Source organism: Molossus molossus, unplaced genomic scaffold, assembly GCF_014108415.1.
Source record: "Molossus molossus isolate mMolMol1 unplaced genomic scaffold, mMolMol1.p scaffold_m16_p_1, whole genome shotgun sequence".
NCBI classification, from domain to species: Eukaryota; Metazoa; Chordata; class Mammalia; order Chiroptera; family Molossidae; genus Molossus; species Molossus molossus.
Window position 1 is genome coordinate 25700450 of NW_023425344.1, and position 14098 is coordinate 25714547.

A 14098-nucleotide genomic window follows, 5' to 3' on the forward strand; every position below is an offset into this window, starting at 1 on the left:
ACAAAAATTCTGCTTCCAATGGAAATGACCAGATTTTGCTTACTATTCAGTACAAGGTAATGCAATTCTGCATTTTATGTTTACTAGAGCAAGCCAATGATAATGGCAATTCAAATAATGAATGAATGAATGAATGCAGAAATACATAAATAAATATGAGCAAAGGCCATACATCTTGAAGATATATCTCCCTCTCATTTACATACATAGTAGAGTGCTGACTACATATATACTAGATGTTCAATAAATACTTGAGTAATAAAGTATCTTACTGAATTTCTATGGTGGCCTATAATTAACAGATTGCAAGTGGATCAGCAAACAAAATATAATTCTTTTTTTTTTTTTTTAATCCTCACCCGAGGACATTTTTTGCATTTATCTTCAGATAGAGCAGGAGGGAAAGAGGGGAGAAGAGAGACAGAGAAACATCAATGTGAGCTCTCTCGATTGGTTGCTACCCATAAAACCTCAACTGGGGCCGGGGACAAACTGCAACCAAGGTACATGCCCTTAGCGGGAACAAAACTTGGGACTCTCTGGTCGGCAGGCTGATGTTCTAACTGCTGAGCCAAACGAGCCAGGGCCAAAATATAATTCTTTATAAAACTAGAAAAAATATTTTATGCTATATCAATCTTGTTTTTCTTCAAATAATTTTATAAAGAGTTTAGCAAAGATCATAATTGCCCATAATTTGCCAAAGCTATAATTCACTTGTTGATTAATCTATACATTGGTCTTCTATTAATGGAGGTTATAATTCCATTTAACTGTATTTAAAAACAAAATTAATTATAATTTGAAGTCCTAGCCACAGCAATCAGACAAGAAAAAGAAATAAAAAGTTATCCAAGTTGGACTGTAAGAAGAAAAACTGTCACTATATCCAGATGACATGATACTTTATATAAAAAACCCTAAAGATTCCACCAAAAAATAAAAAACAAAACAACAAAGACTATTAAAATAATTAAATTCAGTAAAGTTGTAGGATACAAAATTAATATTCAGAAATTTATGGAGTTTCTATACACTAATGAATTATCAGAAAGATAAATAAAGGAAACAATTCATTTGCAAGAATAAAATATGTACTAACAAATTTAACTAAACAGGTGAAAGACCTATATTCTGAAAACTATAAGACACTGATGACAGAAACTAAAGAAGACACAAATAAATGGAACAATATACAGTGCTTATGAATTGGAAGATTTAGTGTCATTAAAATATCCATGCTACCCAAAGCAATCTACAGGGTCAATGCAATTCCTATCAAAATACCAATGCTATTTTTTGCAGAACTTAGAACAAATAATCCTAAAATATATATAGAACTACAAAGACCCCAAATACCCAAAGCAATTTTGAGAAAGAAGAACAACATTGGAGGTATCACACTCCTAGATTTCAATCTATATTACAAAGCTACAGTAATCAAAACAGCACGGTACTAGAACAAAAACAGACATATAGATCGATGGAACAGAATAAGATGCCCAGAAATTAACCCATGCTTATATGGTCAATTAATCTATGACAAAGGAGGCAGGACTATACAACAGGAAAAAGACAGACTCCTCAATAAATGGTGTTGGGAAAACCAGACAGATACATGCAAAAAAATGAAGCTAGACTACATTCTTAAACCATACACAAAAATAAACTCAGAATGAATTAGAGACTTAATGTAAGACCTGAAACCATAAAACTCCTAAAAGACAACAATACTGGCTATGAAGTCTTTGAGAGCAGTCTTAGCAATATTTTTTGAATATGTCTCCTAGGACAAGGGCAACAAAATCAAAAATAAACAAATGGGCCCTGGCTGGTGTTTCTCAGTGGTTAGAACACTGGCCTGTGCATCATAGGGTCTTGGGTTCAATTTGGGGGGCAACCAATTCATGTGTCTCACATTGATGTCTCTCCTCTCCCCCCCCTCCCCTCCCCTCCTCTCTCCTCTCCTCTCCTCCTCTCTCTCTCTCTCTCTCTCTCTCTCCCCTCCATCTCTCCCTTCCTTCCACTCTCTAAAAAATAAATAAATAAATAATGGGAAAATATATCCTCCAGTGAGGCTTAACAATAAAATAAAATAAACAAACGGAACTATATCAACTAAAAAGTTTTTGCACAGCAAAGGAAACCATCAAAAAAATTAAAAGGGAGAATGGCTAATATAAGAAAGATCAACAAATAACAAGTGTTGGTGACAACATGGAGGAAAGGAAATAATGTCAGTGGGATTGTAAACTGATGCAGCCACTATCAACTCAGTATAGAGTTCCTCAAAAAATTATAAATAGAACTACTACATGACCCAGAAATCCCACTTTTGGGTGTTGATCCGAAGAAAACAAAACACATTCAAAAAGTTATATGCACCCATGTTTACTGCAGCATTATATATAATAGCCAAGATATGAAAGCAACCTAAGTGTCCATCAGTGAATGAAAGGATAAAGATGTGATATATACACATCCACACACAATGGAATATTGCTCAGCCATAAAAAGAATGAAATCTTGCTATTTATGACAACATGGATGAATCTCAAGGGTATTGTGCTCAGTGAAATAAGTCAGAAAGAGTGAGATAAATGTATGATTTGAACTCATGTGGAATCTAAAAAACAAAACAAATGAACAGAAACAGAAACATACCCACAGATACAAAGAACAGACTGATGTTCTCCAGGGGAGAGGGTGGTACGGGAAGGGCAACAAAGGTGAAGGGGATGGAGAGGCTCAAATTTTTGGTTATAAAATAAGACGTGGGGATATAATGTACAGCACAGGGAATACACTCAATATCGAAAAAAACTAATTATAGAAATAAGCACTCTCTTTACATTTCGTGTTATATAATCTTCTTTTACTGCTTGCAAACTCTGGGAAACTTCTGATCCCATGAAGAGTTGCCATTTCTGGAATAACTACTATGTGTCAGACATTCTGTATGTTGGATACTTTGCAGTAAGTTCTCACAACAATATTCCTTATTAAATATTATTGTTATTCACACTTCACATGTCAGAAAACCCAGGGATCAGAGACATTTAGCCACTTGCCCAAAGTGAACTAGCTGGTTCAAGTAAGAAGCTGATTTGAACCTCATTATTTGTCTGACTTTACAACCCCAAATCTTAACGACTACACTTAGTTTCATTTTAGCAAGTATGTAAACCCACACATGATGCTTTTCTCACATGTAATTTGGGGAAAAAAGTATCAACTCACCAAATACTTTCTGAGAACTGAGCCAGGTGACATGAACAAAGGGAAAAACAATGTCAGGTTACACTGTTCCTAATTCCCTTCCACTTCCCAGTCCTTAGTGGGAGGGCAGTAGGAAGTACTAGCAAGGCACTCCAACCTCCCGCACTTAAGGAAACTGATGCTACTGCCGTTGGCTTGGAGATAAGGATGAGATATATAGAGAGAAAGAGAAAGAGAAATACCGATGCAAGAGAGACACATTGATTGGTTGCCTCCCGCATGATCCGACCAGGGCCGGGGACTGAACTGCAACCAAGGTGCATGACCTTGACGGGAATCGAACCCGCGATTCTTTGGTCTGAGGACCGATGCTCTAAACGCTGACTCAAACTGGCCAGGGCAAAGGTGATCTTCTTCACTGGAAAACAGTATCTGGACTGAAATAAAAGCTTACTCGTCTTTACTGGGACTTCTAAATCTCCGACAGTTTACACTGAAGAGGGACTGTTACAAGTAGGCACTGTGGTGACGGCTCGCAAGTGTTCTCAGTTAGAGAGAAATACATCGCAGACACAGAGGCAATGCAGATCAGCAAAAACTAGTCGTGTGTGTTTCTCACATCAGTCTCATAGTATAAACTAATTTAGGAGAGCAAAAATCCTGAAGACTCATGTTCCTGCATAAAAACAGAGCTAAAAAATGGGATGAAAAGAAAAATGTTTACTATACTGTCAAATGCTATAATTACAAAATGGCATTAAAATCCACTGTAAGAAAGAGATAGGGGGCAGGAAAAATTGAGTCATCAAACACTGCTGGAATACAAATTCCTACAAATAATTTTTCATTTATAGTTACATTTACAATCACCTGTCATGACAGATTATATGGCATGTAAGTCTGGATTAGGGCATTATCAGAAATAAATAACCCATTTGTGTACTCTCTTAGCATAGGAATTGCTGAAAATGCAGTGCAGTCCTTTGAGAAGAACAGGATACGGAGGTGGCTGTTTAGCTAGGTAAACCACATTATTAATAGTTTAGAGTCATGTTCACGGAAATAAACCTGGCCTCCCTTGTTAAGAAAAAGAGAACTATCTATCCATTTATCACTTGAAATTACAGGTATTGTCATTAAATTTCTGGCAGTAATGACACAAGATTTCCTGAGAGGACAACTTCCACAATGATGAAATTCTCAGTGCCAAACTCGGAGCTGTGCAAGTCTCTCCAGGTCCTGTCCATGTAATTGGAGGGGGACAGCACTTTCCATGTCAATCAAGAGAAAGGCTGGAAAGGATCCTAATGAAAAATGAACAGATCTTCTCCATCACAGTAGCTTTGAAGAAAAATCAAGAAAGCATTTCACTATGATATTGCTGCACAAAAAGTGTTTCACAAACTTGAACCGCTCAGTGAAAAAACCCACTTGAATGAGGGCCCTCAAGCAGTCACTGTTTTTCAGCGTGGCGAGGACCTACAGGCTCTGGGGCTGTATCAACAGAGGAAAGGTTCAGTTCTAAGGTGAAGCATTAAACTAACAGCCTGCTTGAGGAGATTAGCTCTTGATGAAGGTAACAGCCTCTCCTGGGGGGCTCTCTTGTGTCGATGATTGGCAGTGGTTGGTCAGGGATGCTTGGCAACTTTCAAAGGATGGGACAAAGAAAGACCTTTTTCTCTATCCACTACAAATTTCAAATGTCCCCCAAACATTCATTTAGAGCAGTGGTTCTCAACCTTCCTAATGCCGCAACCCTTTAATGCAGTTCCTCATGTTGTGGTGACCCCCCAACCATAAAATTATTTTCATTGCTACTTCAGAACTGTAATTTTGCTACTGTTATGAGTGGCCATCGGAAATATGTGTTTTCCGATGGTCTCAGGTGACCCCTTAGAAAGAGTCATTCGACCCTCAAAGGGGTTGTGACCCACAGGTTGAGAACTGCTGATTTAGAAGGAAAACCTACTTATAAATTAACAGAGCCTAGAATCTAACGCAGCTTTATACATATAAACTCTCAAAATATTTTATCCACTTTTAATATAACATATCTTTTCCATGAATCTGACTACCATATAAGCTTTAGATCACTACCATATAAGATCAGAACTGTCTAGGAATTGCTGACCATTTGCAAGAGTCTGAATGTTCATCCCCCTGAATTTCCTAGGTTGAAACTGAATCCTCAGTGTGATGATATGAGGAGGCAGCACCTTTGGAAGGCAGAGTCCTCATGAATGGGATTAGTGCCCATAGGAAAGAGACCTCCCAGAGCTCCCTTCCACCACGTGAGGAAAAGAGAAAAGCCCTCTGTGACCTGGGAGCTGGTCTCCCTCACCACACACCAATCTGCCAGCACCTTCATCTTGAACATCTCAGCCTCCAGAGCCGTGAGAAGTGAATTTCTGCTGTTTGTAAGCCATCCAGTCTACGAAATCCTGAATGGACCAAGACACCGTTTCACCAACAGCAGCGATGCTTCCACTGGTGTGTGAGCCACAGACTGACATGCGTTGTAGCTGTCACATCCATGGTGATTCCATACTGGTGTTAAGACTCTATTTTCATTTTTTTTGACCATGTAGCAGTGTGTCAGTACTTGTATGTTATCACATTTTCCTCTTTCTCATGTTATATTTTAATTAGCGTATTTTTTTTTAAAAATAAATATAATAGATTATCTCGAGAATTAAAGGAATATTAAAAAATATTTATTATACAAAGGGGGCACTGGATACGACAGGGAAGATCCCATTGCTTTAAAATTTACAGACACACCCTGGCTGCTCTGGCTCAGTGGTTAGAGCATCGCCTGTGGACCAATGAGTCCCGGGTTCGATTCCAAGGGCATGTACCTCCACTGCGGTTCGTCCCCGGCCCTAGTTGGGGTCGTGCAGGAAGCAGCCAGTCGATGTGTCTCTCTTGTGTCGATGTTTGTTTCTCTCTCCCCCTCTCTCCCTCCCTCCCACTGTATCTGAAGATAAATGGAAAAATATCCTCAGGTGAGGATTAAAAAAAATAAAAATAAATAAATAAATAAAATTTACAGACACCTAAAATAAAGCCCAGCACTTCTGGTTCACTTATTTATTTAGTTTTGGTTTCTTGCTTACTTGGAAGATTTATATATACATTAGGAAAAGCACCAGCTCCCTGCTGACATTCTTCCTGTCAACCAGTCTGTGGCTGCCCATGCCTCCACTTTGATCTTCTTTTTTATTTCACTTCATCCTCCCTGCATGTTCCTAGCAATAAAGCGTCTAACATTTCAGCAGGTCAGGCGGAGGCCCAGTCCCATCAGCTTCAGTAGCCGGCAGAGTCACAGGACCCGCTGTGCCCCTAGCTTTGTTCCTCTGAAAGCTATGACAATCACCCCCGTTTTCTCCTCCGGCGGTTCGACTCCGACAGCTGACCAAACAGTAAAACCAGCCAAGTCTGAAGTCTGAACTCCTTCAAATGTATTCTCTCCTGAGGTACATGGGCTGTTCCTTTGAGTATGTATTTGGACATTCACAAATCAAAACAACTTGAGGGCTCTTTGTCTTTTTATAGCTCCAACAAGGTAACTTTCTTTTCTTTTTTCTTTTTAAATTAGACAGAAGGAACCAAAAGAGCAACAACAACAAAAACCCACCCAGTCCCACCAACCATTGGTGATATGCTCTCTGTCAGATGCCAGCGGATAATCGTCATTTTCAGGGTGAGCGTCCCTTCATTTTCAAAGATGACACGCGAAAAGGATGTTTCTCAGTAAACAACAACTCTCCTCTGACTGCACGTAATTCCTTCCTGCCCTCACGCATCCGGCTCGCTGCTCTCGGTCACGAGTGCGCCGAGGCAGAGCTCCACTGTGACGCAGGGACATGCTCTGACTCAGCCCTGGAGAGAACAGGGCGGCAGGGAGATGATGCCACCCCCAGTCCATGACTCCTTATTATGTTGTGGAGTTCCTAAAAAACCGACAGAAGCAGAAGCAGGCAGGAGACAATCCGCTGTCTCAGGCCTAACCTGGGCCTTGAGACATCCTAGGGGTTAAAATCTGCAAACAGAAATCACTGTGTACGTGCTGGCCACATTCCATACACTTATCCTAGAAGCAACAACAGGTCCCTGGGGCCAGAATATGTCTATTTCAGGCTCCACCTCAGTTAAGGTATTTGCAGGACGTGTTCCTCATCAACACACTATGCAAGAGGCAGTGAGAGACATAAAGGTCTGAAAGACACGGTAAATGTCCTAAAGAACATACGATCCAGGGCAGAGCCCAATGTACACATACTGCTATTCCGTCAGGCAGGCAGTACACAGTATTATAGAGCTATAAGCAAATGATCAGAAAAAGATCAGTGAGAACTGTGTGCAAGTATCATCACAGAAGGGGCATTGGAGCTGGATCTTGCAGGATGGACGGGCAATGAGTAAATAATAAAAGGGCTTAAATGATGGGACAACATGATCCTATTTGTGATTCGGAAAGATAATTCTGGCAGGAATGCCGACAGTCCTCTTTTACTAGCAAATATGATGGAGCTGATAACTTAGCTCCTTTCCTTTAACGTAAACAACAAACATCAAAAGACTCTACCACCGTTGAACCATATAGTGATGCAAAATTGTGCTTCCCTTTTGTATGAGATTTTAGCTGTACAGCAACTATGTCCTGGGTACTGTGCCAGATGCTAGAGGTAACAAAGAGAGTGTCCCTCCTTCCTTCCCACACGCACCCGTTGAGATAAATACAAATCCATGCAGTGGGCCCTGTGAAAAAGGATAAGACAAAGTACAATAATACCCTTAGTCTGGACATTAAAGAAGGTAAATGGGGGGGAGGGGCACGTGGAGGCGAGTAAAGGGGCATTTGGGGAACACCAGCTCACGTTAGTCAAACACAAAGGATAGAAGAGCTTTATCTCTAAAAACATGTCAAATGAAAAAAGATGGCAAAGGAGATTGGAGCAGCAGAAACCCACCGCTTAGGGGACAGAGGAAGAAGAATCGACAAGTGAAATAAAATAGAGCTGGGAGGAGAATCCAGTCAGCACAACACACTGAAGACCTTGGCAGAAAAAGGAATGGTCATGAACAATACATGCCGCAGAAAGGACAAAGAAAGTGACGCCTGAGGCAAAGCCACCGGACGTGGCATTGGGGGCGGAGCACAGGAGTCACCTGACAGAACACTTTCTGTAAGAGGAAAGTCAGCCTGACGGGAGGCCACACGTGGGGCCAACACCAAAGCACCAGAGTCGCTGAATCCTGACAGTGAATATTGAAAACAGTGTTTTAATACAAACAAGATTTTTATTAACTTTATTATTATTATTATTTTTGTTAATCCTCACCTGAGGATATTTTTCCATTGATTCTTTTAGAGAGTGGAAGGGAGGGAGGGAGGGAGAGAGAGAGAGAAACATCAATGTGAGAGAGACACACCCATTAGTTGCCTCCCGCACAGATCATGGCTGGGGAAACCTGCAACCCAGATACGTGCCATTGACCAGAATCGAACCCGAGACCCTTCGGTCCCGGGGCTGACGCTCTAACCACAGAGCCAAACTAGCCAGGGCACAAATAAGATTTTTAAAGAACCGTGCATGGTAAAAGAAATGAAGATATAAAACCGTCAAGAATGGAGCAGCGAAAGACAACGTTTCTGATACTCCCATTTCACTCTAACACAATTGAAACATTCCTAATAATACCCGATGGGGTGTTTCCACATTGAATTTTAATTTTTATCTTGAGCTTGCAGTGGCAAGATTTTACTTTTGGCAGTCTGACAGGGACGCCTGAAAGGGTCCCATGGCCTTAGTAGACATCAGCTAGACAGATGGCCAAAGCACAGACACTCTGTTTCTTATTTTTGTTTTTCCTAGAGGTCTTTAGGACCCAATGGTGTCATTAGAATGTGAAGCTTATTCCGCACTTTCCTACTGGGCTAGTAGAAGAGTTTTATAAGCTCCCTTTATCCTTCCACTCCAGTAAAGATACAGGAAAAAAGATTTTTTTAAAAAAAAGTCTTCTGAGAAGGCTTTAAATTATTTTTTTAAATAATAAATAATCTTTCAAGTCAACATTCTTTTTGTTCAATAAGTAGCATACAGGAGTAATGTGGGTGGTGGTGGTGACATTTAGAACATTGTTACAAATCAAAGTGCTTGTCCTTATAAACAAAAACCTTATTTCCTGAGGCAACAACATAGACGACTAATGCTTTGCACATTTTAATAGCCAGTAAAATAATCCAATTATCGTGTTGAGTAAAATCACAGGAGGGCAACCTCACATGATACTAACACATATGGGCACATGCTCTAAAGTAGAAGGGAATTCAGTGTTAGTCTTCAGAACAACATAAGATGTTAGCAATGACGTCACAAAAATAGTGTTTCTTCACACTGTAGGGAATTTAAGAATTCCTGGCATGAAAATCACTTACCTAGCTCTTCATTTTCAATTACTTCAAATGTGGCCCAGATATCATCTTTTGAAGGAATAATATTTTTTATTGCTAATATATCATTAGTTAATTCTTCTGCTTCCATCACAGGAGATATCTGTAAATGAGGCAAAATTTCTTTAGAATATATGTCAGCCCCAGACCTAGCCTTATGCTAGGGCAATAATATTCACCATCCACCATCTCATGATACCCGGAGTTTCCTCCTAGTGTGTTTAACTAGCTTCTCTGAGCACACAGAGCAAAGAGCCTATACAGATCTTCTACATTAAATACCTTTTTTTCCCCCCCCGATTTCTGAAGCCTCTCATCTGAAACAAACAAAAGCATTTTTGCACCTGTGTGCTTTTTTTTTCATCTTTACTGTTGTAAGTATTACAGGTTTCCTTTTTCCCCCACTGACACCCTCCTCCCAGCTCCCATGCCCCCTGCCTTCACCACACTGTAATCTGTAACCATTGGTTATGCATATATGCATCACCTCACACCTGTCAGAATGGCTCCCATCAACAAATTAGCAAAAGATAGTGCTGGAGGGTGTGGAGAAAAGGGGACTCTAGGACACTGCTGGTGGGAATGCAGATGGTGCAGTCACTGTGGAAAAGAATATGGTGTTTCCTCAAAAAATTAAAAATGGAACTGCCATTTGACCTAGTGATCCCACTTCTAGGACTATATCCTGAGAAGCCTGAAACACCAATCAGAAAGAGTATATGTACCCCTATGTTCATAGCAGCACTATTTACAATGGCTAAGATCTGGAAACAGCCCAAGTGTCCATCAATAGATGAGTGGCTAAAAAAGCTGTGGTACATGTACACAATGGAATATTTCGCAGCTATAAGAAACAAAGATCTTTTATCCTTTGAGATGACGTGGAGGGACCTGCAGAGTATTATGCTAAGCGAAATAAGGCAAGCAGAGAAAGACAAATGTCACATGATTTCACTTATTTGTGGACTCGAATGAACAAAATACACTGACTAACAGAAAAGATTCAGAGACATGGAAGTAGGGAACAGACTGACAAACCTCAGAGGGAGTGGGGGGAGTTGGGGATGGGAAGAAAGAAACCAAAGAACATAAAATACATTTTAACACGAGTGCAAAGTTATTACAATAAAGACAGAATCAGGAAGAATTCTTTTTATCACTTAGTGAGCAATCCGATCACTCAGAAGGGAGACCATACCTGGTTACACAGGTAAAGACCGTCACAAGAAAGCAAAGCCAGTGGTCTCCTGGAGTAAAACTTTTCAGTTCTATAATCAGGAGTTCAAAGTGGTTTGGTGTACTCAGCCTGATGCCAGAATTACACAGTCGACGGCCGCCTGCCATGCCAAAGAGCCCCAGGGTTTTAGTGGTGTGCGGGGTGCCCTGCCATGCCAAGTGACAGATGGTGGGACACCAAAGCATGGAGCCAGGTTTTTAGGGCACAGGGCAGGGTCTGCAGTGCCAGCCTGGGGCCAGCTCTACACGAGTCCAAAGCCTTAGGCCACTGCATCAGCACACCAGCTTCCTAACGTCTGCGATCTCTGATTTTTCTTCTTGTTACTGTTGCCAATCTGAACTGCTGCTGGCCAAAAGCAAGCTGGCTGTCTTCAATCAGGATTTAGTTACAACATTAAACAAATAAGAGATGTTTTTAAGCATTAGAGTATTCTAACTGTACATTTTCAGTTAAATATGTACCTATTTTTTAAATGTCTTAGAAAAGAAATGTGCTCGTGTCCATTTCCCCCATCCATTTGTTTTTAAATTATCAACTTGAGAAAGAGACAGAGAGAAAAACATCGATTTTTGTTGTTGCACTTATATAAGCATTCATCGTTGATTCTTGTACATACCCTGACTTGGATCAAACCTGAAACTTTGGTGTATGGGGACGACACTCAAATCTCCTGTCCATTACTGATTATAAGCATATTTCACATATATAAATAATGTTAACATTTTTCATTACAGGCAACTCATACAGTCTATCTTTTGGACTTCGTGAAATCCAGTACTTCCTTTGGAGTACATTAATTACATGTGAGGTCCACTGCTTTCCAGTTAGAAAAGCCCAATAAACTTCAAAGACAAAAACAAACAAAAGCAGCATCTGGGAAAAGTAGAGAACTTGAAGCAATAGAACCATTAGTAGATGAATCATCTGAGTAGCTTTAAAATCTTTTCAGCATAGCCTTTTCTTAAAATAATAAATTACTGAGAAACCAAACTTGCAAAAAAGTCAGCAAAGTGTGCGCCTCAGACTGGCACAGGAGAGGGGGATGGAAACTCTGCTCCTTGTCCCAGGGAAAACCCAGGGCCCTTCTTCAGAACACCTAGAACTCCACCAAGGACACTCGGGAAATCATTATTCTAGAGAATACAAAAATCAGTGGACTGAACGTCACATTTGAAATAGGATGATCCAGGTTTGTGTCCTGGCCTTAACGCTTTTTAATTACCAGTATCTATTCTTATAAACGTGGGACATTACCTGTTTTACTTGCCTCCTGGGGTTGAGGTAATGATCAGCTGAGATAAATGTCACTAAAGATTCTTGCCAAGTCTCAAGTATTAAGCAAACATTAATGATTATTTTTGTATCATTTTTTGCAATGTTTTAAAAGAGAATTGGTAAGGTGAAACTGGACAGTCCTTTGTCTCAATACTGTACTTAAAGTAACAGAAACGTTGCTCAGCTGCAATAACTTGTTATAGCTTAATTAGTATGATAAAATTCCACAGAGCTACTAAAGAGGTCAGGTGCCGATGGAGTTCAGTCGCTTGCTGGGAATACCAATTCTAACATTAGAACTGTGCCGATTACTCTGTACTTACTGGCTCCTCAAGCCCCCTATTGTCACCATCACGAAATCAGCGTAAGAAATATGATGTGACCAAGGAGTCGCAAGACCAACCCCTATGCTCGTACTTCAGTTCCATGTTCTAAGTAACCAGTACTACATAGTCAGAATACATAATTATTAAAAATATATAAATTAACAATCACAATATATGTTTGACAAAACTAAACTCCAGAAACATCTAATATTAAGACCCTGGTTAGCCATAGCTGGTTTGGCTCAGTGGATTGAGCATCAGCCCACGGACTGAGAGGTCCCAGTCTGATTCCCGGTCAGAGCACATGCCCGGGTTTCGGGCTTGATTCCCAGTGGGGGCGTGCAGGAGGCAGCCGATCAATGTCTCTTACATTGCTGTTTCTCTCTCTCTCTCTCACTTCCGCTCTCTCTAAAAAATCAATACAAACATATTTTTTTAAAAAAACTGTTTAATCTCAAACTTTAAAAAAGATAAGAAGCTGTGTCTATGGGTTATTCATATATGTTCTCTGGCTAATCCCTTCAACTTCTTTCATCTAGTCCCTCTCACCCCCTCCCTCCGACAGCTGTCAGTCTGTTCCATGTATCAAGGCATCTGTTTCTATTATGTTTGTCAGTTTATTTTGTTCATTAGATTCCACAGACAAGTGAGATCATATGGTACTTGTCTTTCTCTGTCTGGCTTATTTCACTTAGCGTAATACTCTCCGGGTCCATCCGTGCTGTTACAAAGATTTCCTTCTTTTTCACAGCCAGGCAGCATTCCACTGTGAATGTACCACAGCTTTGTTGCTGTTGTTGTTAATCCTCAACCAAGGGTATATTTTTCAATTGATTTTCAGACAGAGTGGAAGGGAGGGCAGGGGAGAGGGAGAAACATCAATATGAGAGAGACACATCGATTGGTTGCCTCCTGCCCAACCAGGGATGGAACCTGCAACCCTTCAGTCCACAGGCCGACGCTCTAACTGCTGAGCCAAACTGGCCAGGGCAATACCACAGGTTTTTCATCCACTCACCTACTCATGGCCATAGACAACAGTGTGGTGATAGCCAGAGGGAAAGGGGTTCGGGACTGGGTGGAAGCAGGCAAGAGCGGGGAATGGGGACGTCTGTAATAGTATCAACAATAAAAATAAAGCATAAAAAAAAAGATAAGATGTTAAAGCTCAATTTCTACCACTACATGGCAGGATGTCTATTCCTCAAATAGAGAATGAATTTCTACTAAGTAGGAATCTGAAATAGCGCTATTACTCTTCCTAACGCAGATTAAGTATTGAATATGGTAGCATGATAAGGATCTTTTTAATTCATAAAAATGATTAATAGTCTTGAGAAAGAGTTATTAAATATTCAAATAAACTGGCAGACTGGAAGCTCAAATCTATGATACAAGGGTGGAGAGTAATAATAATAATAATTGTAACAGTTATTAAGTAGTTATGTGCTGAGCACTTTGTTAAGTGTTTTACACATATTATTTTACTGAGTCCTCATATCAATGCTCTGATGTAAATACTGTAATTTTTCCTCACTTTACAGGTGAGAAGTCAGGGGCTCAAACAGAATAAATAACTCCCCT

At 40.2% G+C, this 14098-nt stretch overlaps 1 protein-coding gene across 6 annotated transcripts in view; it reads right to left on the reverse strand.

Moving 5' to 3' along the window:
* The window catches only part of ARAP2 (ArfGAP with RhoGAP domain, ankyrin repeat and PH domain 2), a 183021-nt gene that overhangs the window by 32542 nt on the left and 136381 nt on the right, over positions 1-14098 (reverse strand). For all 6 annotated transcript variants that reach the window (XM_036245273.1, XM_036245290.1, XM_036245298.1 and 3 more), the window contains one exon: positions 9662-9779. In XM_036245273.1, coding sequence (XP_036101166.1) covers positions 9662-9779 — 118 coding nt within the window. The remainder of the gene's footprint in view (positions 1-9661; positions 9780-14098) is intronic.